The 24899-nt window shown below is 42.5% G+C and overlaps 2 protein-coding genes and 1 long non-coding RNA gene across 3 annotated transcripts; all 3 read left to right on the top strand.

Annotated features, from left to right (window-relative positions):
* Nucleotides 1–260: 260 nt before the first annotated feature.
* On the top strand, nt 261–2084 carry LOC149584364 (uncharacterized). The gene is made up of 3 exons (XR_016380206.1): nt 261–352; nt 434–498; nt 2057–2084. It is a non-coding gene; the product is annotated as an uncharacterized LOC149584364 (long non-coding RNA).
* Nucleotides 2085–2226: 142 nt separating this feature from the next.
* On the top strand, nt 2227–4797 carry LOC149584363 (uncharacterized). Its single transcript, XM_089863478.1, has one exon. The coding sequence runs from the start codon at nt 2227–2229 to the stop codon at nt 4795–4797; it is 2571 nt and encodes an 856-aa protein (XP_089719604.1).
* Nucleotides 4798–5536: 739 nt separating this feature from the next.
* On the top strand, nt 5537–8149 carry LOC149584362 (uncharacterized). The gene is made up of 7 exons (XM_089863477.1): nt 5537–5660; nt 6407–6560; nt 6618–7063; nt 7102–7251; nt 7318–7381; nt 7449–7623; nt 7686–8149. Exons 1-7 carry the CDS (start codon nt 5556–5558, stop codon nt 7780–7782), a joined length of 1191 nt encoding a protein of 396 aa, XP_089719603.1. The 5' UTR covers nt 5537–5555; the 3' UTR covers nt 7783–8149.
* Nucleotides 8150–24899: the final 16750 nt, after the last annotated feature.

Genomic DNA, 24899 nt, shown 5'->3' with positions numbered 1-24899 from the left:
CGGGATAGATTTAATTTCTATGTATTTATTAATGATTTCTTTTTTTAGTTGTTTTGAATCTTTTTATGTATTATGTATGTGTCGCTCTTCCGATTTAATAAGGTTTTTAACTAAGGTGAACTTTTCTTATTGTTAAAAAGACTTTCTGTATTGGGCGCTTTTTTGCAAAAACAAAATTTTTGTTTGGGCTGATTTCCGCTTGGGTTGGGCGAGATCTTCAAAACTGATCTGGCAACTCTGTGTAGAGTGTAGACTTGGGCGCCGCGTGTCAGGCTACAGACGTGTCGCATTCACGAAATTTTATCGTTCGCAACAGGAAAGGAAAATTAAGTTTGCCTATGTGAATATTCTGGTAAGTAATTTAACGCTGTCCATACAGTCATTTTAAATTTATATAAATATATACATTTCATAATCGTTTTACGTTGTTTAGTTGGAGTATATTCTACAAAAAGCTCGTGAATCGAAATTGGTAGATTAGATGATAACAAGTCTAAGGTGAGTTTAAAATGTTGTTAAACGCATTAACTGAAATCATCCGTTGCCAAGTCCCTATTCTACAGGGCCGGTAGGCCCTTGTAGATATGACATGACACCCTTCCGCAATGTTAAAGGAAAATTCGCAGTTTTTAGGGTTAGCGTCCCATAGAAAAAGCATTAAAAATTTTTCGTTTTTTTGAGGAATATTAGCTATGCACTTCAGTAATACCATAGAACAACAAGACCAAACAAACGATTGTAGTCATAAAATTCAGTTGGTTTTCTTTTTAATAGTATAGTCAAAGTTAATTCTTCAGATTCACATCATTTATTGATATCTCTTATTTCACTTTAAATTACGTTGTTCAAATAAGAAGAAATGGCGCCATTATGAACCGCCTTCTCTTCTCAACCGTTTTCGCGCCAAAATGTAGGGCGGGGCGCGAAACAGTCCTGCTAGTCGCTCTCTTTATGCGAACGTATCATATACAGGGTGTTTCTAGCAAGTCTAGCACAAATTATGGGGGCAATTTAGAGTTAATATTTGAGTATTTTTCGGATGACTCCTTAAAAGTAATTAAGAAACTGAATGACAATGCTAATTAAATGTAAGGGGTCAACCCTAAAACTTTCAAATCATAACTCGAAAACAGTGGCCCGGACGGCAAAATGTTCGACCAAAAATCACCCAGAGAATATCCCCCTTAGGTTGTCCCCGACTTGCCAGAAACACCCTGTATATATCTTTTATATTTAATTTTTGTTATCCAATTACGTAACATGGAGACAACGAAGGTGGATTTGATTAATTCTTACTTACTGTTACATGGGTAGTCTTGAAAATGTTACAAAAAATATTTTAGTACATAAGCCTCATTATAGTGTAAGAACATTGAAGGTATTTTCGTTAACTTTCCAACAACTAAAAGACGACGCGAGTGTAGTTTTGCTTATTTTCTAACGCTTCTTAGAAAAACGGATGATATTATTATTGTTTAGGTTAAACATTATTAAACAGGCTAAATTTTTCAGAATATAATACATGTTATTTATACAATTTTATCGACTTGAAACCGCATTTATTTTGAGCCAATGAGGAGGCCAGGGGGGGGGAGTTTGTGGCAATGACGCCGTGGGTTTTTGGTGGTCTTGTCTTTTCATCCATCCCAGAACTCCTCCGTGACCTTTGCGTTTTCTCTTGAGCATTGAAAGGCTTTGGAGGGGCTTTTGGGTAAATTTTTCTTGTCCCAAAAACTTCCCTTTACAAAGAAGGTCAAAGCCCTTCACGCTTTACAATTATAATGTTTCTTAAGGTTTAATACATTTGAATTTTGTGGTTTTAATACCATTACATTTTGAATAGTTAACAATTTTATATTTTATGTTTAAATAGTGTTTAGATTTTACATTTTTATTCTAGTTTATTCTTACAGTTTTATTAATTAATTACATATTTTTACACATTTTGAATTTTACGCTAAATAATTCTACACCCTGTGCCAGGGGTGTAATTGTAAAATTTTTTAATTTAGACAGACTTGTAAGGACGGTTTTCCTTCTTTTATTTATAATTTAGATTGCTTTTATGATACGTTACATTACGGCAAAATCAAAATGTACTTTAAATGCCCTGTAAAGGACTGTGAGGGCTTTTCAACAAACGAACTGGGTTTATATGTTAGTCACATCTCACTTCACAAACATGAACCGAATGTAAAATTTTCATGTGTCGTTCCCAACTGCGGTATGACGTACTCCTGTTTTGACTCCTTGAAAAGTCACACACAGCGTATTCATAGAAATAAAAGCGTTTGTATTAAATCACATAGACGCGTTCAAGTCCAAGAACAGTCACGTGGGAATTACACTTGCAACTTTGCGACTTGCCAAGCCATATTTTTTCACCCAAGACTTCTTATATCACATTTGATCAAAGAACATTTGAAGAAAGGCTACACACTTTTGTGTCCATTTAATCATTGCGACAAACAATATAATATACTCAGCTCTTTTACCTGCCATTTGAGTCGATACCACAAAAAGGATATTTCTAACATTCGACCAGAGCTCGTCACAGGAAATATAACTTCGGATATAAATCTTAATGACCAGACTGATATGTTGCAAGAAGAATGGGAGGGAGAAAATCTGTTAGAATTAGAAACTCAAGACAACCTGCCATTGAGCGAAGCAAGTGATGAGAATTCTGAAGATTATAACCTGTACATGAAAAATCTTGGGCTATTTTATCTGAAACTTCAAGCGAAAAAATTTGTTCCAAGTTCAACTATTCAATTGATAGCACAGGAAATGCATGAATTAAAAACTGTAGAGAACGCTTTCATTGCTCAAAATGTTTCTCGCATTCTAAAATCTTCAGGGGTGGATGATGAAACTATTAGTAACATCATGGCAAAACTACCAACCTCTAGCCTCGTGCAGCAGTGCAACCAAGAATTTTCATCCATTCACCGTCGTCATAATTATTATAAAGCTAAAATGAATTACGTGGACCCAATTCCGGTTTTCTTGGGCTATTCGGAAGGTGTTAAAATGTTTTACCATTATGTCCCCATTAAGGAGTCCCTTTCCGCACTATTATCAAATAATGCTGTCCAAAAAATTATTCAGTTTCCAAAGCCGACTTATAGAACTGGTGAAAATCAAGTTCTTAGAGATATAAGTGATGGAAAGATCTTCAAAAAATCTTGTTCAGAAAATGGTGAAAAATCCATTCAGCTTCTTATTTTTCAAGACGCTTTTGAAACTGTTAATCCACTTGGATCAGCAAAATGCCAACACAAAATTGTGGGTGTATACTACACCCTTGTTAACATTCCCCCAGAATTTCGTTCGTCGGTTGATCACATTCAGCTTATTTCGCTCAATAACGACAAAAATATAAATACTTTTGGGATTAGAAAATGTTACCAAAAACTGGTGAGCGATTTGAAAAAATTAGAAGACGAGGGACTCCATCTTAAGCAAGGACAAAAGTTGAAATTAAATCTTGTTAGCCTTCTTGGAGACAATCTTGGTAATAACGAGATCGGTGGTTTTCAAAAGAGTTTTGCTAATGGAAATTTTTGTCGCTTTTGCTTAGTATCGGCTGAAAACCTAAACGAATTCATGTCATTTGAAAAAAGAACCAAACGTTTATACGATGAAGATCTTGAAGTACTTAATCGTAATTCGTCTTTGAATGTGAGCCGCGGTATTAAATTTAATTCCCCTTTCAATGACTTGAAGAATTTTCATGTATGCGAACCAGGACTAGCGCCGTGTTTAGCGCATGATCTTTTCGAAGGCGTGGTTTCCTATGATCTTTACTTATTTATATCATATTGGGTTAAAGAAAAATGGTTTTCTTGGTGTTATTTTAACTGGCTTCTGCGCAGGTTTCCTTATCAAGGAAAAGATGCTGGCAATAAGCCAAGTCCTGCAAAACCAAACTGTAAGAAACTGAATGGGGATGCTTCACAAATCTGGTGTTTATTAAGGCTCTTGTCTCTAATATTAATAGGCAAAGTTCAAGACTATAAAAATCCTGTTTGGGGGCTTTACCTGCAACTAAAGCAAGTTTTAGAAATTGTAACTGCTCCAGCAATTTCGAAAAATCAAGTTGCCGAGTTAATGATCCTCCTTCAAGATTACAAAGCGGATTTATTAGCTTTATTTCCGGATTACAAACTAAAACCCAAACACCACATATTTTTTGAGCATTATCCAGAACTTATATTACATTTCGGCCCGCTAATTCGTTTATGGACTTTAAGATTTGAGAGCAAACATGATGTTTACAAGAAATACGCTAAACACACAAAAAACTTCATTAACATTACCAAAACACTGAGCGAGAAACATCAACTGCAACAAGCATATCTAAGCTCAGGTTCGCCATTTCCACCCGATATTCAAGTTTTACATTCCAAGTATTTTGATTTGAAAATGTTTGATAATGATGTGCAAAGAGAAATTCGGAGACTTAAGATAAACACTAATGCAGCAACTTCTATGAAAAAAGTTGACTATAAGGGAACTACGTACGAAGAAGGTCTTTGTTTATGTGTGGACGCTAATGAAGACAGTGTTAACTTCGGTTTAATTGAATCGATGCTGTTCGAAACGAATTTATACAGCATAGTTTCCATGTATAGCTCTAAATACCTTCCTAATTTGCACTCATTCGAATTGGTAAAAATGAACAAGTCTAAGATAATATTAGTGTCAACTTTATCTGATTATTATCCTCTTCCATTGTACAAAATTGACGGGAAAGATATAATTACGTTAAAACACTCAGTGTATCACCATTAGACTCGTATATCGTATAGCCATTAATAATACTCCGTTTATATTTGAAAGTATATTTAAGTCGATGCTATTTCGCGTAGCATGAATTAATTCATATCTTCACACGAGTAAAGAACACCTTAAGAACAATTGGTTGCTGTATCTGTCCATAAAAGGTTGAGCCCCTAAAAATCGAGATTCAAGGGAATTAATTCCAACCAATTTATGACAGTGCGGTTACCATTGCAAAAGCAGAAGGGTCTTTTCTCATGTACATACATGGAAAAATTCATGCAAATAGTTATGTTGCAAGTATACGCACACGCCATAGATTAACTAATTTCTTTCAGATGGCTGAATTTGAAGCAGCTCAAACTATGGAAGGATCTATAACTTCTCAACCCTTTACTCAGTTGGTTCACGATCTGACAGCGATCAACCCTGTGACATCTGAAAACAATAGCTATGTTGGCCTTAAATCTTTGGTTATAGGTGCGTTGCCATCAGCACCTTCAAACCTAGTTGATCAGATTGTTAATCATTTAATCGAGCTCGGAGTTGAAAACTTGAATGACATGGAACTAGTAGATGAGAATATGTTAAAATGTTCGTTTTTAAAACCAGTCCAAGCTAGAAAAATTTGTACTTATGCCAAAAAACAGCTGGAAGAATGTTTGAAAAAAGGTATAAGGCTCGTTTCCTTTGCTAGTACACAAACCAAATTTTGAGAAATGGCATACAAACGTTTATGATTTTATTTATCCAAAGCTTCGTCATTATCCATGGATAAAGCAATGCCACTCATTGACGTAGATTCGTTTGACTTATCTATGCACTCGAGGGAAACTCCCTCTGGAAACTCTGAAAAGGCTTCTCAAATTACCCCGGTAAGAATACTAGAAATTGGTTGTTTTCAAGTCGAAACTGTTGTATTTTCGTGGAAATATAGACCAATACGAATATTACCTATGGGAAGAAACAAACTTCCAGGGGCACGCCTACATACTGGATAATTTCCCTGTCGCCACAAGGCAACACTAGAGGCAGCCCAAGCTCACTGCGTCTGAGAGGCTAGCCAACTCGGTCATGCCTCTAGCGGTGTCTCCTGACATGATTGAAATTATCCACTATAGAGGCGTGCCCCTGGAAGTTTGTTTCCCTGCATGTAATGTTCATTCATTGGTCTATTAAAGGATTGTTTTACTAGGCCTACTATATTTAGAGTGTATCTGATAAGCCGGTCATAGAATAAAGGGGATGTTCTTTGGGCGATTTTTAGTCGAAAATGTTCTATGACATTTTGCCGTTCGGGTTTGATTGTTCTCAAGTAAAGATTGGATTATTTTACTTATGACCCCTTAAATTTAATTAACATTTCTTAGTAAAATTTAAGAGGTCATCCGTAAAATATTTCATTCTTAACTCGAAAACAGTGGCCCGGATGGTAAAATGTCATAGAAAAGTTTGGACTCGAAATCGCCCAAAGAACATGCCCATTAATTTAAAAAGTATCCAAATCTGAATTTAAAATGGTCACGAAACCACTTTTACGGTTTAAACCGATTTAAAGATTTTAAAATATTTGCTTCTCGTATCTACAGAGAGTAAAAAAGGTGTTATTATTTCCACGTAGGAGACATGGGTACAGAAGTACAAAATCTCGACAAATATATTCAACAAACAAACGCAAGAAAAACTGGGAAGAAATACAAAACTGGATGCCAAAACCCGAAGGCGACTAGTTCGTGCATTAGTCGATGATACCTTAAAAAAATGCAGCAGGCCAAGTAGGGGTGACATGCGCGTAGTTGCTGAACTATTCACCAAAAAGTTTCCAAATGCAGTCAAAGACGAAATAGATGGTGAAGTTATTGGGTCTGGCTATCAAAGCCTAGTTGTGCAACTTTATGGAAGGCTAGATCACCTGTCGCGCAGAACGGAAGGAGCGATGCCGCCAGTGAAGAGGTCTTCAAAATGCTCTCCTAAATTATCTAAAAGTCCACGCCTTGAAACTGTGGAAATTAACGAAATAGACTTGAAACGGCAAGTTTATGAGGAAGAAGAGCTTAGAAAACTCTGGATGGAAGCTGATCCAAATATGGCTGAAGTTGATCTTAAGCTAAAGATGTGTTTTAAACTTCAAAGGAAACAAATTAGCGAGGGGATCGTAACTTCGGATTTTAAAGAAAAATGGCCTTTCCTCTTTGAGCTACGTGGTTTGGCAATCCACCTTGAGATGTTAACAATGAAAAACATTCCTGAACTTTTATTAACTTTTTCGAGAAAAAAAGCAATCTCCTTTGCCAGTATTTCTCGAGAAGCAAAAAGGCCTCGACTCAAGCAATTTTGGCTGAAATAAAATCGGGGGGCAAAATTCAAGATAGTAGCCCTGTAAAACAGGCTTTGGTTGCAGGGGTGGTGTCCTTGGTATTGAACCACTTTGGTGAAAAATTCGATGCTATTTTTCCAGTTGTCGAGGTAAGGTGAATCAGAATTAAGATAAAAGTTCTCGGAGTTAATCATATAAAACAACAAAATTTGCAGCCTGGTACTCCTCAGAGCGAGGTAATTAAGAAGATTCCATTACATCCCTGTCTGGTCATATTTGGTAAGATATAGTTGACAAGACTATGTCGTTCGATTTAGCAAAACATAACGATATTTTATCGAAATAGGTGATAATATGGCTAGTGCTTCTACCTTCTGGGTGACGGTAGATAAAATTATAGTGAATGACCACTTCGGAGGACAAGAAATCATTGGCGCATTAGCCATGTTCTTTGCTATGTACTATATGTTCAATGTTGAATACCCTGAAGAATGTGTGGCTACTCTGGAATTCTTTCAAAGGTATAAATAAATTAATAAAGGAATCTGTGTAGATTCACATAAATATAATTTAATCATTTCAGGGGCATTGCCAGGTTCAATCCTAAGAAAGGCAAAGAAATAAATTCAAAAGTTTTACACTTGCTAAATAAGTTCTTCGAATTTGATTGGATGGAATAGGTGCCTATGGACAGTGGCTTTTTCTTGTATCTGAGCATATTTAACAATGTACTTTAAATGCGAGATCAAAAGGGTCACGAAAACGGATGAAAAATTTACTAGTCTCTAAAGGACTGTTTATTATTTTTATTTTATTATTTTTATTTTATAATTTTTAGTCATGAAATTTAAAATAAGAACTGTTGTGAATGGGATTTTGGCGGGATAATCACTTAATTTCTTTGGTTGTTGTCTTGGAGCGTGAATTTTTCTTTACTTCTTTTTATTGGGTTCCACAAATGAATATTAATTGTTTAGATACATTTCGTGGATTTTGAAATTAAATAAGTTGTTTTGATGCAAATAAAATGCTATTTTAAAAAACACACACCCTCACCTAGCCATAGATGAAAAGTGTTGCATGCTCGACTATAATTCATCAGCAAATAAGTACTAAGTAGCTACTAATACATGTATATTAAGCGGGTTTTTTATGCTTTGCATAGAAAACAGAACTTGCATATAAAATGCTTGTGTTTTCCATGAAATTTGGTGGTTTATTGCCAAATAGTACCTAAATAGCACTTCAAACCGTTCATAATTAAATTAAATTTAAAAAAAGTTTAATCTACTCAACACAGTGTAAAAAATAGGACTTCAGGAAAATTCAATTCCTGTGAAATTTTTAGAAATAGTCCTTTGTGAATTACAACGAAACTTTATTTGCGCAATCCACAAATATTATGTTGTGAAAAGTAGAAAAAAAACGTTCTAGAGATACTTCCATTTTTCATAGAGCTTTCTGCGAAAACTGATGAAATTATGTCCAAATTACATACAGCTTCCTGCGAAAACTGTTGAAATTATCTTGTCCAAACTACATTGGACTTTCTGCGGAAACTATAGAAACTAATAGGTCCAAATTACATAGAACTTCCTGCGAAAACTGTTGAAATTATTATGTTCAAACTACATAGGGCTTGCTGCGGAAACTGTAGAAATTATTATGTCCGAATTACCCAAGTTTCCCTTCAAAACTGGCAGAAATTTAACTGTAAAATATGCTGCGCGGTTTGCATAGAAATTACATACATTATCATGTATAAATTACCTAACTGTTTTTGCGATATCTACAAACCTTTTCCAGTGACATTTACGTAAACGTTACTTCAAAAATTACTTAAACTGTCCTGGATATAACACTAAACCATAGGAAATTTGCAGGATAACTTTCTGTACTTTTTACAAAACCTACCATCAGTAAAATATACAGAAATAATTCTGGAATTGAAAATACCATAATTTTTCTGGAAAAATTACTGAATACTTCTGGCATCCAATGCTTCCAGTAATTTTCTGTAAATTTGACAGTGCATTTTTCTCTCAGTGCATTGAGCCACGGAAGTTCAGAAATTCAATGGTTGTCAGGTATTGTGGAAAAACTTTGACTTTTTACGTCACATCTGAGACCTCACAACACCGCTCCCGGATAGGCTCGAACCACCAACCTTTCGGTTAACAGCCGAACGCACTAAGCATTGCGCCACGGAAGCTTAGAATTTAAAATGTTGTCAGGTATTGTGGAAAAACTTTGGCTTTATACGTTAATTTTGAGATCTCACAACACCGCTCCCGGGAGGGCTCGAACCACCAACCTTTCGGTTAACAGATGAACGCGATAACCATTGCGCAACGGAAGCCCAAAAATTATATCGTCGTCAGGTATTGTGGAAAAACTTTGACTTTTTACGTCACATCTGAGATCTCACAACACCTTTCCGGGATGGGCTCGAACCACCAACCTTTCGGTTAACAGCCGAATGCGCTAACCATTGCGCCACGGAAGCCCAAAAAATAAACGTTCGTCAGGTATTGTGGGAAAACTTTGACTTTTTACGTCACATCTGAGGCCTCAAAACACCGCTCCCGGATGGGCTCGAACCACCGACCTTTCGGATAACAGCCGAACGCACTAAGCATTGCGCAATGGAAGCTTAGAATTTAAAATGTTGTCAGGTATTGTGGAAAAAGTTTGGCTTTTTACGTTACTTTTGAGATCTCACAACACCGCTCCCGGGTGGGCTCGAACCACCAACCTTTCGGTTAACAGATGAACGCGATAACCATTGCGCAACGGAAGCCCAAAATTATATCGTCGTCAGGTATTCTGGAAAAACTTTGACTTTTTACGTCACATCTGAGACTTCACAAAACCGCTCCCGGATGGGCTCGAACCACCACCCTTTCAGTTAACAGCCGAACGCGCTAACCATTGAGCCACGGAAGCTCAGAAATTCAATGTGTGTCAGGTATTGTGGAAAAACTTTGACTTTTACGTCACATCTGAGACCTCACAACACCGCTCCCGGATGGGCTCGAACCACCAACCTTTCGGTTAACAGCCGAGCGCACTAAGCATTGCGCCAAGGAAGCTTAGAATTTAAATTGTTGTCAGGTATTGTGGAAAAACTTTGGCTTTTTACGTTACTTTTGAGATCTCACAACACCGCTCCCGGAAGGGCTCGAACCACCAACCTTTCGGTTAACAGATGAACGCGATAACCATTGCGCAACGGAAGCCCAAAATTATATCGTCGTCAGGTATTGTGGAAAACTTTGACTTTTTACGTCACATCTGAGACTTCACAACACCGCTCCCGGATGGGCTCGAACCACCAACCTTTCAGTTAACAGCCGAACGCGCTAACCATTGAGCCACGGAAGCTCAGAAATGCAATGGTTGTCAGGTATTGTGGAAAAACTTTGACTTTTTACGTCACATCTGAGACCTCACAACACCGCTCCCGGATGGGCTCGAACCACCAACCTTTCGGTTAACAGCCGAACGCACTAAGCATTGCGTCAAGGAAGCTTAGAATTTAAAATGTTGTCAGGTATTGTGGAAAAACTTTGGCTTTATACGTTACTTTTGAGATCTCACAACACCGCTCCCGGGAGGGCTCGAACCACCAACCTTTCGGTTAACAGATGAACGCGATAACCATTGCGCAACGGAAGCCCAAAAATTATATCGTCGTCAGCTATTGTGGAAAAACTTTGACTTTTTACGTCACGTCTGAGATCTCACAACACCGGTCCGGGATGGGCTCGAACCACCAACCTTTCGGTTAACAGCCGAATGCGCTAACCATTGCGCCACGGAAGCCCAAAAAATAAACGTTCGTCAGGTATTGTGGGAAAACTTTGACTTTTTACGTCACATCTGAGGCCTCAAAACACCGCTCCCGGATGGGCTCGAACCACCGACCTTTCGGATAACAGCCGAACGCACTAAGCATTGCGCAATGGAAGCTTAGAATTTAAAATGTTGTCAGGTATTGTGGAAAAAGTTTGGCTTTTTACGTTACTTTTGAGATCTCACAACACCGCTCCCGGGTGGGCTCGAACCACCAACCTTTCGGTTAACAGATGAACGCGATAACCATTGCGCAACGGAAGCCCAAAATTATATCGTCGTCAGGTATTGTGGAAAAACTTTGACTTTTTACGTCACATCTGAGACCTCACAACACCGCTCCCGGATGGGCTCGAACCACCAACCTTTCGGTTAACAGCCGAGCGCACTAAGCATTGCGCCAAGGAAGCTTAGAATTTAAATTGTTGTCAGGTATTGTGGAAAAACTTTGGCTTTTTACGTTACTTTTGAGATCTCACAACACCGCTCCCGGAAGGGCTCGAACCACCAACCTTTCGGTTAACAGATGAACGCGATAACCATTGCGCAACGGAAGCCCAAAATTATATCGTCGTCAGGTATTGTGGAAAAACTTTGACTTTTTACGTCACATCTGAGACTTCACAACACCGCTCCCGGATGGGCTCGAACCACCAACCTTTCAGTTAACAGCCGAACGCGCTAACCATTGAGCCACGGAAGCTCAGAAATTCAATGGTTGTCAGGTATTGTGGAAAAACTTTGACTTTTTACGTCACATCTGAGACCTCACAACACCGCTCCCGGATGGGCTCGAACCACCAACCTTTCGGTTAACAGCCGAACGCACTAAGCATTGCGTCAAGGAAGCTTAGAATTTAAAATGTTGTCAGGTATTGTGGAAAAACTTTGGCTTTATACGTTACTTTTGAGATCTCACAACACCGCTCCCGGGAGGGCTCGAACCACCAACCTTTCGGTTAACAGATGAACGCGATAACCATTGCGCAACGGAAGCCCAAAAATTATATCGTCGTCAGCTATTGTGGAAAAACTTTGACTTTTTACGTCACGTCTGAGATCTCACAACACCGGTCCGGGATGGGCTCGAACCACCAACCTTTCGGTTAACAGCCGAATGCGCTAACCATTGCGCCACGGAAGCCCAAAAAATAAACGTTCGTCAGGTATTGTGGGAAAACTTTGACTTTTTACGTCACATCTGAGGCCTCAAAACACCGCTCCCGGATGGGCTCGAACCACCGACCTTTCGGATAACAGCCGAACGCACTAAGCATTGCGCAATGGAAGCTTAGAATTTAAAATGTTGTCAGGTATTGTGGAAAAAGTTTGGCTTTTTACGTTACTTTTGAGATCTCACAACACCGCTCCCGGGTGGGCTCGAACCACCAACCTTTCGGTTAACAGATGAACGCGATAACCATTGCGCAACGGAAGCCCAAAATTATATCGTCGTCAGGTATTGTGGAAAAACTTTGACTTTTTACGTCACATCTGAGACCTCACAACACCGCTCCCGGATGGGCTCGAACCACCAACCTTTCGGTTAACAGCCGAGCGCACTAAGCATTGCGCCAAGGAAGCTTAGAATTTAAATTGTTGTCAGGTATTGTGGAAAAACTTTGGCTTTTTACGTTACTTTTGAGATCTCACAACACCGCTCCCGGAAGGGCTCGAACCACCAACCTTTCGGTTAACAGATGAACGCGATAACCATTGCGCAACGGAAGCCCAAAATTATATCGTCGTCAGGTATTGTGGAAAAACTTTGACTTTTTACGTCACATCTGAGACTTCACAACACCGCTCCCGGATGGGCTCGAACCACCAACCTTTCAGTTAACAGCCGAACGCGCTAACCATTGAGCCACGGAAGCTCAGAAATTCAATGGTTGTCAGGTATTGTGGAAAAACTTTGACTTTTTACGTCACATCTGAGACCTCACAACACCGCTCCCGGATGGGCTCGAACCACCAACCTTTCGGTTAACAGCCGAACGCACTAAGCATTGCGTCAAGGAAGCTTAGAATTTAAAATGTTGTCAGGTATTGTGGAAAAACTTTGGCTTTATACGTTACTTTTGAGATCTCACAACACCGCTCCCGGGAGGGCTCGAACCACCAAGCTTTCGGTTAACAGATGAACGCGATAACCATTGCGCAACGGAAGCCCAAAATTATATCGTCGTCAGGTATTGTGGAAAAACTTTGACTTTTTACGTCACATCTGAGACCTCACAACACCGCTCCCGGATGGGCTCGAACCACCAACCTTTCGGTTAACAGCCGAGCGCACTAAGCATTGCGCCAAGGAAGCTTAGAATTTAAATTGTTGTCAGGTATTGTGGAAAAACTTTGGCTTTTTACGTTACTTTTGAGATCTCACAACACCGCTCCCGGAAGGGCTCGAACCACCAACCTTTCGGTTAACAGATGAACGCGATAACCATTGCGCAACGGAAGCCCAAAATTATATCGTCGTCAGGTATTGTGGAAAAACTTTGACTTTTTACGTCACATCTGAGACTTCACAACACCGCTCCCGGATGGGCTCGAACCACCAACCTTTCAGTTAACAGCCGAACGCGCTAACCATTGAGCCACGGAAGCTCAGAAATTCAATGGTTGTCAGGTATTGTGGAAAAACTTTGACTTTTTACGTCACATCTGAGACCTCACAACACCGCTCCCGGATGGGCTCGAACCACCAACCTTTCGGTTAACAGCCGAACGCACTAAGCATTGCGTCAAGGAAGCTTAGAATTTAAAATGTTGTCAGGTATTGTGGAAAAACTTTGGCTTTATACGTTACTTTTGAGATCTCACAACACCGCTCCCGGGAGGGCTCGAACCACCAACCTTTCGGTTAACAGATGAACGCGATAACCATTGCGCAACGGAAGCCCAAAAATTATATCGTCGTCAGCTATTGTGGAAAAACTTTGACTTTTTACGTCACGTCTGAGATCTCACAACACCGGTCCGGGATGGGCTCGAACCACCAACCTTTCGGTTAACAGCCGAATGCGCTAACCATTGCGCCACGGAAGCCCAAAAAATAAACGTTCGTCAGGTATTGTGGGAAAACTTTGACTTTTTACGTCACATCTGAGGCCTCAAAACACCGCTCCCGGATGGGCTCGAACCACCGACCTTTCGGATAACAGCCGAACGCACTAAGCATTGCGCAATGGAAGCTTAGAATTTAAAATGTTGTCAGGTATTGTGGAAAAAGTTTGGCTTTTTACGTTACTTTTGAGATCTCACAACACCGCTCCCGGGTGGGCTCGAACCACCAACCTTTCGGTTAACAGATGAACGCGATAACCATTGCGCAACGGAAGCCCAAAATTATATCGTCGTCAGGTATTGTGGAAAAACTTTGACTTTTTACGTCACATCTGAGACCTCACAACACCGCTCCCGGATGGGCTCGAACCACCAACCTTTCGGTTAACAGCCGAGCGCACTAAGCATTGCGCCAAGGAAGCTTAGAATTTAAATTGATGTCAGGTATTGTGGAAAAACCTTGGCTTTTTACGTTACTTTTGAGATCTCACAACACCGCTCCCGGAAGGGCTCGAACCACCAACCTTTCGGTTAACAGATGAACGCGATAACCATTGCGCAACGGAAGCCCAAAATTATATCGTCGTCAGGTATTGTGGAAAAACTTTGACTTTTTACGTCATATCTGAGACTTCACAACACCGCTCCCGGATGGGCTCGAACCACCAACCTTTCAGTTAACAGCCGAACGCGCTAACCATTGAGCCACGGATGCTCAGAAATTCAATGGTTGTCAGGTATTGTGGAAAAACTTTGACTTTTTACGTCACATCTGAGACCTCACAACACCGCTCCCGGATGGGCTCGAACCACCAACCTTTCGGTTAACAGCCGAACGCACTAAGCATTGCGTCAAGGAAGCTTAGAATTTAAATTGTTGTCAGGTATTGTGGAAAAACTTTGACTTTTCACGTTACATTTGAGATCTCACAACACCGCTCCCGGGTGGGCTCGAACGACCAACCTTTCGGTTAACAGCCGAACGCGCTAACCATTGAGCCACGGAAGCTCAGAAATTCAATGGTTGTCAGGTATTGTGGAAAAACTTTGACTTTTTACGTCACATCTGAGACCTCACAACACCGCTCCCGGATGGGCTCGAACCACCAACCTTTCGGTTAACAGCCGAACGCACTAAGCATTGCGTCAAGGAAGCTTAGAATTTAAAATGTTGTCAGGTATTGTGGAAAAACTTTGGCTTTATACGTTACTTTTGAGATCTCACAACACCGCTCCCGGGAGGGCTCGAACCACCAACCTTTCGGTTAACAGATGAACGCGATAACCATTGCGCAACGGAAGCCCAAAAATTATATCGTCGTCAGCTATTGTGGAAAAACTTAGACTTTTTACGTCACGTCTGAGATCTCACAACACCGGTCCGGGATGGGCTCGAACCACCAACCTTTCGGTTAACAGCCGAATGCGCTAACCATTTTGCCACGGAAGCCCAAAAAATAAACGTTCGTCAGGTATTGTGGGAAAACTTTGACTTTTTACGTCACATCTGAGGCCTCAAAACACCGCTCCCGGATGGGCTCGAACCACCGACCTTTCGGATAACAGCCGAACGCACTAAGCATTGCGCAATGGAAGCTTAGAATTTAAAATGTTGTCAGGTATTGTGGAAAAAGTTTGGCTTTTTACGTTACTTTTGAGATCTCACAACACCGCTCCCGGGTGGGCTCGAACCACCAACCTTTCGGTTAACAGATGAACGCGATAACCATTGCGTAACGGAAGCCCAAAATTATATCGTCGTCAGGTATTGTTTAAAAACTTTGACTTTTTACGTCACATCTGAGACTTCACAACACCGCTCGCGGATGGGCTCGAACCACCAACCTTTCAGTTAACAGCCGAACGCGCTAACCATTGCGCCACGGAAGCCCAAAAAATAAACGTTCGTCAGGTATTGTGGGAAAACTTTGACTTTTTACGTCACATTTTAGGCCTCACCACACCGCTCCCGGATGGGCTCGAACCACCGACCTTTCGGTTAACAGCCGAACGCACTAAGCATTGCGCAATGGAAGCTTAGAATTTAAAATGTTGTCAGGTATTGTGGAAAAAGTTTGGCTTTTTACGTTACTTTTGAGATCTCACAACACTGCTCCCGGGTGGGCTCGAACCACCAACCTTTCGGTTAACAGATGAATGCGCTAACCATTGCGCCACGGAAGCCCAAAAAATAAACGTTCTTCAGGTATTGTGGGAAAACTTTGACTTTTTACGTCACATTTTAGGCCTCACCACACCGCTCCCGGGAGGGCTCGAACCACCAACCTTTCGGTTAACAGATGAACGCGATAACCATTGCGCAACGGAAGCCCAAAAATTATATCGTCGTCAGCAATTGTGGAAAAACTTTGACTTTTTACGTCACGTCTGAGATCTCACAACACCGGTCCGGGATGGGCTCGAACCACCAACCTTTCGGTTAACAGCCGAATGCGCTAACCATTGCGCCACGGAAGCCCAAAAAATAAACGTTCGTCAGGTATTGTGGGAAAACTTTGACTTTTTACGTCACATCTGAGGCCTCAAAACACCGCTCCCGGATGGGCTCGAACCACCGACCTTTCGGATAACAGCCGAACGCACTAAGCATTGCGCAATGGAAGCTTAGAATTTAAAATGTTGTCAGGTATTGTGGAAAAAGTTTGGCTTTTTACGTTACTTTTGAAATCTCACAACACCGCTCCCGGGTGGGCTCGAACCACCAACCTTTCAGTTAACAGCCGAACGCGCTAACCATTGAGCCAAGGAAGCTCAGAAATTCAATGTGTGTCAGGTATTGTGGAAAAACTTTGACTTTTTACGTCACATCTGAGACCTCACAACACCGCTCCCGGATGGGCTCGAACCACCAACCTTTCGGTTAACAGCCGAGCGCACTAAGCATTGCGCCAAGGAAGCTTAGAATTTAAATTGATGTCAGGTATTGTGGAAAAACTTTGGCTTTTTACGTTACTTTTGAGATCTCACAACACCGCTCCCGGAAGGGCTCGAACCACCAACCTTTCGGTTAACAGATGAACGCGATAACCATTGCGCAACGGAAGCCCAAAATTATATCGTCGTCAGGTATTGTGGAAAAACTTTGACTTTTTACGTCATATCTGACACTTCACAACACCGCTCCCGGATGGGCTCGAACCACCAACCTTTCAGTTAACAGCCGAACGCGCTAACCATTGAGCCACGGAAGCTCAGAAATTCAATGGTTGTCAGGTATTGTGGAAAAACTTTGACTTTTTACGTCACATCTGAGACCTCACAACACCGCTCCCGGATGGGCTCGAACCACCAACCTTTCGGTTAACAGCCGAACGCACTAAGCATTGCGTCAAGGAAGCTTAGAATTTAAATTGTTGTCAGGTATTGTGGAAAAACTTTGACTTTTCACGTTACATTTGAGATCTCACAACACCGCTCCCGGGTGGGCTCGAACGACCAACCGTTCGGTTAACAGCCGAACGCGCTAACCATTGAGCCACGGAAGCTCAGAAATTAAATGGTTGTCAGGTATTGTGGAAAAACTTTGACTTTTTACGTCACATCTGAGACCTCACAACACCGCTCCCGGATTGGCTCGAACCACCAACCTTTCGGTTAACAGCCGAACGCTCTAAGCATTGCGCCACGGAAGCTTAGAATTTAAAATGTTGTCAGGTATTGTGGAAAAACTTTGGCTTTATACGTTACTTTTGAGATCTCACAACACCGCTCCCGGGAGGGCTCGAACCACCAACCTTTCGGTTAACAGATGAACGCGATAACCATTGCGCAACGGAAGCCCAAAAATTATATCGTCGTCAGGTATTGTGGAAAAACTTTGACTTTTTACGTCACGTCTGAGATCTCACAACACCGCTCCGGGATGGGTTCGAACCACCAACCTTTCGGTTAACAGCCGAATGCGCTAACCATTGCGCCACGGAAGCCCAAAAAATAAACGTTCGTCAGGTATTGTGGGAAAACTTTGACTTTTTACGTCACATTTTAGGCCTCACCACACCGCTCCCGGATGGGCTCGAACCACCGAACTTTCGGTTAACAGCCGAACGCACTAAGCATTGCGCAATGGAAGCTTAGAATTTAAAATGTTGTCAGGTATTGTGGAAAAAGTTTGGCTTTTTACGTTACTTTTGAGATCTCACAACACCGCTCCCGGGTGGGCTCGAACCACCAACCTTTCGGTTAACAGATGAACGCGATAACCATTGCGCAACGGAAGCCCAAAATTATATCGTCGTCAGGTATTCTGGAAAAACTTTGACTTTTTACGTCACATCTGAGACTTCACAACACCGCTCCCGGATGGGCTCGAACCACCAACCTTTCAGTTAACAGCCGAACGCGCTAACCATTGAGCCACGGAAGCTTAGAATTTAAATTGTTGTCAGGTATTGTGGAAAAACTTTGGCTTTCTACGGTACTTTTGAGATCTCACAACACCGCTCCCGGGAGGGCTAGAACCACCAACCTTTCGGTTAACAGATGAACGCGATAACCATTGCGCAACGGAAGCCCAAAATTATACCGTCGTCCGGTATTGTGGAAAAACTTTTACTTTTCACGTCACATCTGAGACTTCACAACACCGCTCCCGGATGGGCTCGAACCACTAACCTTTCAGGTAAAAGCCGAACGCGCTAACCATTGAGCCACGGAAGCTCAGAAATTCAATGGTTGTCAGGTATTGTGGAAAAACTTTGACTTTTTACGTCACATCTGAGACCTCACAACACCGCTCCCGGATGGGCTCGAACCACCAACCTTTCGGTTAACAGCCGAATGCGCTAACCATTGCGCCACGGAAGCCCAAAAAATAAACGTTCGTCAGGTATTGTGGGAAAACTTTGACTTTTTACGTCACATCTGAGGCCTCAAAACACCGCTCCCGGATGGGCTCGAACCACCGACCTTTCGGATAACAGCCGAACGCACTAAGCATTGCGCAATGGAAGCTTAGAATTTAAAATGTTGTCAGGTATTGTGGAAAAAGTTTGGCTTTTTACGTTACTTTTGAGATCTCACAACACCGCTCCCGGGTGGGCTCGAACCACCAACCTTTCAGTTAACCATTGAGCCAAGGAAGCTCAGAAATTCAATGTGTGTCAGGTATTGTGGACAAACTTTGACTTTTTACGTCACATCTGAGACCTCACAACACCGCTCCCGGATGGGCTCGAACCACCAACCTTTCGGTTAACAGCCGAGCGCACTAAGCATTGCGCCAAGGAAGCTTAGAATTTAAATTGTTGTCAGGTATTGTGGAAAAACTTTGGCTTTTTACGTTACTTTTGAGATCTCACAACCAGGCTGGGAAATAGCACACTTCCTCTGGTCCAAAACCAGTTTATTAATTGCTTGGACTAGTTTTTTAATTCAAAAAGTGGGGGTTACTGGTCCTCGGGGCCAGTTTATTAATTGCAAATCTATTGGAGCACAAAGGCTGGGACCAGTCCGGAGACCAGTTAATTATTTCGGGGACTAGAGGGGTCACTGGTCCCAAGGACTAGTTTAAAAAATATCCTTCTTTCCCAGCCTGCTCACAACACCGCTCCCGGAAGGGCTCGAGCCACCAACCTTTCGGTTAACAGATGAACGCGATAACCATTGCGCAACGGAAGCCCAAAATTATATCGTCGTCAGGTATTGTGGAAAAACTTTGACTTTTTACGTCACATCTGAGACTTCACAACACCGCTCCCGGATGGGCTCGAACCACCAACCTTTCAGTTAACAGCCGAACGCGCTAACCATTGAGCCACGGAAGCTCAGAAATTCAATGGTTGTCAGGTATTGTGGAAAAACTTTGACTTTTTACGTCACATCTGAGACCTCACAACACCGCTCCCGGATGGGCTCGAACCACCAACCTTTCGGTTAACAGCCGAACGCACTAAGCATTGCGTCAAGGAAGCTTAGAATTTAAATTGTTGTCAGGTATTGTGGAAAAACTTTGACTTTTCACGTTACATTTGAGATCTCACAACACCGCTCCCGGGTGGGCTCGAACGACCAACCGTTCGGTTAACAGCCGAACGCGCTAACCATTGAGCCACGGAAGCTCAGAAATTAAATGGTTGTCAGGTATTGTGGAAAAACTTTGACTTTTTACGTCACATCTGAGACCTCACAACACCGCTCCCGGATTGGCTCGAACCACCAACCTTTCGGTTAACAGCCGAACGCTCTAAGCATTGCGCCACGGAAGCTTAGAATTTAAAATGTTGTCAGGTATTGTGGAAAAACTTTGGCTTTATACGTTACTTTTGAGATCTCACAACACCGCTCCCGGGAGGGCTCGAACCACCAACCTTTCGGTTAACAGATGAACGCGATAACCATTGCGCAACGGAAGCCCAAAAATTATATCGTCGTCAGGTATTGTGGAAAAACTTTGACTTTTTACGTCACGTCTGAGATCTCACAACACCGCTCCGGGATGGGTTCGAACCACCAACCTTTCGGTTAACAGCCGAATGCGCTAACCATTGCGCCACGGAAGCCCAAAAAATAAACGTTCGTCAGGTATTGTGGGAAAACTTTGACTTTTTACATCACATTTTAGGCCTCACCACACCGCTCCCGGATGGGCTCGAACCACCGACCTTTCGGTTAACAGCCGAACGCACTAAGCATTGCGCAATGGAAGCTTAGAATTTAAAATGTTGTCAGGTATTGTGGAAAAAGTTTGGCTTTTTACGTTACTTTTGAGATCTCACAACACTGCTCCCGGGTGGGCTCGAACCACCAACCTTTCGGTTAACAGATGAACGCGATAACCATTGCGCAACGGAAGCCCAAAATTATATCGTCGTCAGGTATTCTGGAAAAATTTTGACTTTTTACGTCACATCTGAGACTTCACAACACCGCTCCCGGATGGGCTCGAACCACCAACCTTTCAGTTAACAGCCGAACGCGCTAACCATTGAGCCACGGAAGCTCAGAAATTCAATGGTTGTCAGGTATTGTAAAAAAACTTTGACTTTTTACGTCACATCTGAGACCTCACAACACCGCTCCCGGATGGGCTCGAACCACCAACCTTTCGGTTAACAGCCGAGCGCACTAAGCATTGCGCCAAGGAAGCTTAGAATTTAAATTGTTGTCAGGTATTGTGGAAAAACTTTGGCTTTCTACGGTACTTTTGAGATCTCACAACACCGCTCCCGGGAGGGCTAGAACCACCAACCTTTCGGTTAACAGATGAACGCGATAACCATTGCGCAACGGAAGCCCAAAATTATACCGTCGTCCGGTATTGTGGAAAAACTTTTACTTTTCACGTCACATCTGAGACTTCACAACACCGCTCCCGGATGGGCTCGAACCACTAACCTTTCAGGTAAAAGCCGAACGCGCTAACCATTGAGCCACGGAAGCTCAGAAATTCAATGGTTGTCAGGTATTGTGGAAAAACTTTGACTTTTTACGTCACATCTGAGACCTCACAACACCGCTCCCGGATGGGCTCGAACCACCAACCTTTCGGTTAACAGCCAAACGCACTAAGCATTGCACCAAGGAAGCTTTGAATTTAAATTGTTGTCAGGTATTGTGGAAAAACTTTGGCTTTTTACGTTACTTTTGAGATCTCACAACACCGCTCTCGGGAGGGCTCGAATCACCAACCTTTCGGTTAACAGATGAACGCGATAACCCTTGCGCAACGGAAGCCCAAAAATTATATCGTCGTCAGGTATTGTGGAAAAACTTTGACTTTTTACGTCACATCTGAGATCTCATAACACCGCTCCGGGATGGGCTCGAACCACCAACCTTTCGGTTAACAGCCGAATGCGCTAACCATTGCGCCACGGAAGCCGAAAAAATAAATGTTCGTCAGGTATTGTGGAAAAACTTTGACTTTTTACGTCACATCTGAGGCCTCACAACACCGCTCCCGGATGGGCTCGAACCACCGACCTTTCGGTTAACAGCCGAACGCACAAAGCATTGCGCCATGGAAGCTTAGAATTTAAAATGTTGTCAGGTATTGTGGAAAAACTTTGGCTTTTTACGTTACTTTTGAGATCTCACAACACCGCTCCCGGGTGGGCTCGAGCCACCAACCTTTCGGTTAACAGATGAACGCGATAACCGTTGCGCAACGGAAGCCCAAAAATTGTAACGTCGTCAGGTATTATGGAAAAACTTTGACTTTTTACGTCACATCTGAGACCTCACAACACCGCTCCCGCATGGGCTCGAACCACCAACCTTTCGGTTAACAGCCGAATGCGCTAACCATTGCGCCACGGAAGCCCAAAAAATAAACGTTCGTCAGGTATTGTGGGAAAACTTTGACTTTTTACGTCACATTTTAGGCCTCACCACACCGCTCCCGGATGGGCTCGAACCACCGACCTTTCGGTTAACAGCCGAACGCACTAAGCATTGCGCAATGGAAGCTTAGAATTTAAAATGTTGTCAGGTATTGTGGAAAAAGTTTGGCTTTTTACGTTACTTTTGAGATCTCACAACACTGCTCCCGGGTGGGCTCGAACCACCAACCTTTCGGTTAACAGATGAACGCGATAACCATTGCGCAACGGAAGCCCAAAATTATATTGTCGTCAGGTATTCTGGAAAAACTTTGACTTTTTACGTCACATCTGAGACTTCACAACACCGCTCCCGGATGGGCTCGAACCACCAACCTTTCAGTTAACAGCCGAACGCGCTAACCATTGAGCCACGGAAGCTCAGAAATTCAATGGTTGTCAGGTATTGTAAAAAAACTTTGACTTTCTACGTCACATCTGAGACCTCACAACACCGCTCCCGGATGGGCTCGAACCACCAACCTTTCGGTTAACAGCCGAGCGCACTAAGCATTGCGCCAAGGAAGCTTAGAATTTAAATTGTTGTCAGGTATTGTGGAAAAACTTTGGCTTTCTACGGTACTTTTGAGATCTCACAACACCGCTCCCGGGAGGGCTAGAACCACCAACCTTTCGGTTAACAGATGAACGCGATAACCATTGCGCAACGGAAGCCCAAAATTATACCGTCGTCCGGTATTGTGGAAAAACTTTTACTTTTCACGTCACATCTGAGACTTCACAACACCGCTCCCGGATGGGCTCGAACCACTAACCTTTCAGGTAAAAGCCGAACGCGCTAACCATTGAGCCACGGAAGCTCAGAAATTCAATGGTTGTCAGGTATTGTGGAAAAACTTTGACTTTTTACGTCACATCTGAGACCTCACAACACCGCTCCCGGATGGGCTCGAACCACCAACCTTTCGGTTAACAGCCAAACGCACTAAGCATTGCACCAAGGAAGCTTTGAATTTAAATTGTTGTCAGGTATTGTGGAAAAACTTTGGCTTTTTACGTTACTTTTGAGATCTCACAACACCGCTCTCGGGAGGGCTCGAATCACCAACCTTTCGGTTAACAGATGAACGCGATAACCCTTGCGCAACGGAAGCCCAAAAATTATATCGTCGTCAGGTATTGTGGAAAAACTTTGACTTTTTACGTCACATCTGAGATCTCATAACACCGCTCCGGGATGGGCTCGAACCACCAACCTTTCGGTTAACAGCCGAATGCGCTAACCATTGCGCCACGGAAGCCGAAAAAATAAATGTTCGTCAGGTATTGTGGAAAAACTTTGACTTTTTACGTCACATCTGAGGCCTCACAACACCGCTCCCGGATGGGCTCGAACCACCGACCTTTCGGTTAACAGCCGAACGCACAAAGCATTGCGCCATGGAAGCTTAGAATTTAAAATGTTGTCAGGTATTGTGGAAAAACTTTGGCTTTTTACGTTACTTTTGAGATCTCACAACACCGCTCCCGGGTGGGCTCGAGCCACCAACCTTTCGGTTAACAGATGAACGCGATAACCGTTGCGCAACGGAAGCCCAAAAATTGTAACGTCGTCAGGTAGTATGGAAAAACTTTGACTTTTTACGTCACATCTGAGACCTCACAACACCGCTCCCGCATGGGCTCGAACCACCAACCTTTCAGTTAACAGCCGAACGCGCTAACCATTGAGCCACGGAAGCTCAGAAATTCAATGGTTGTCAGGTATTGTGGAAAAACTTTGACTTTTTACGACACATCTGAGACCTCACAACACCGCTCCCGGATGGGCTCGAACCACCAACCTTTCGGTTAACAGCCGAACGCACTAAGCATTGCGCCACGGAAGCTTAGAATTTAAAATGTTGTCAGGTATTGTGGAAAAACTTTGGCTTTTTACGTTACTTTTGAGATCTCACAACACCGCTCTCGGGAGGGCTCGAATCACCAACCTTTCGGTTAACAGATGAACGCGATAACCCTTGCGCAACGGAAGCCCAAAAATTATATCGTCGTCAGGTATTGTGGAAAAACTTTGACTTTTTACGTCACATCTGAGATCTCATAACACCGCTCCGGGATGGGCTCGAACCACCAACCTTTCGGTTAACAGCCGAATGCGCTAACCATTGCGCCACGGAAGCCGAAAAAATAAATGTTCGTCAGGTATTGTGGAAAAACTTTGACTTTTTACGTCACATCTGAGGCCTCACAACACCGCTCCCGGATGGGCTCGAACCACCGACCTTTCGGTTAACAGCCGAACGCACAAAGCATTGCGCCATGGAAGCTTAGAATTTAAAATGTTGTCAGGTATTGTGGAAAAACTTTGGCTTTTTACGTTACTTTTGAGATCTCACAACACCGCTCCCGGGTGGGCTCGAGCCACCAACCTTTCGGTTAACAGATGAACGCGATAACCGTTGCGCAACGGAAGCCCAAAAATTGTAACGTCGTCAGGTATTATGGAAAAACTTTGACTTTTTACGTCACATCTGAGACCTCACAACACCGCTCCCGCATGGGCTCGA

The sequence above is a fragment of the Phalangium opilio genome, unplaced genomic scaffold, assembly GCF_054372755.1.
Source record: "Phalangium opilio isolate 3A_F unplaced genomic scaffold, DU_Popi_V2 ptg001170l_1, whole genome shotgun sequence".
NCBI classification, from domain to species: Eukaryota; Metazoa; Arthropoda; class Arachnida; order Opiliones; family Phalangiidae; genus Phalangium; species Phalangium opilio.
This window is presented reverse-complemented; position numbering and strand designations above follow the sequence as displayed.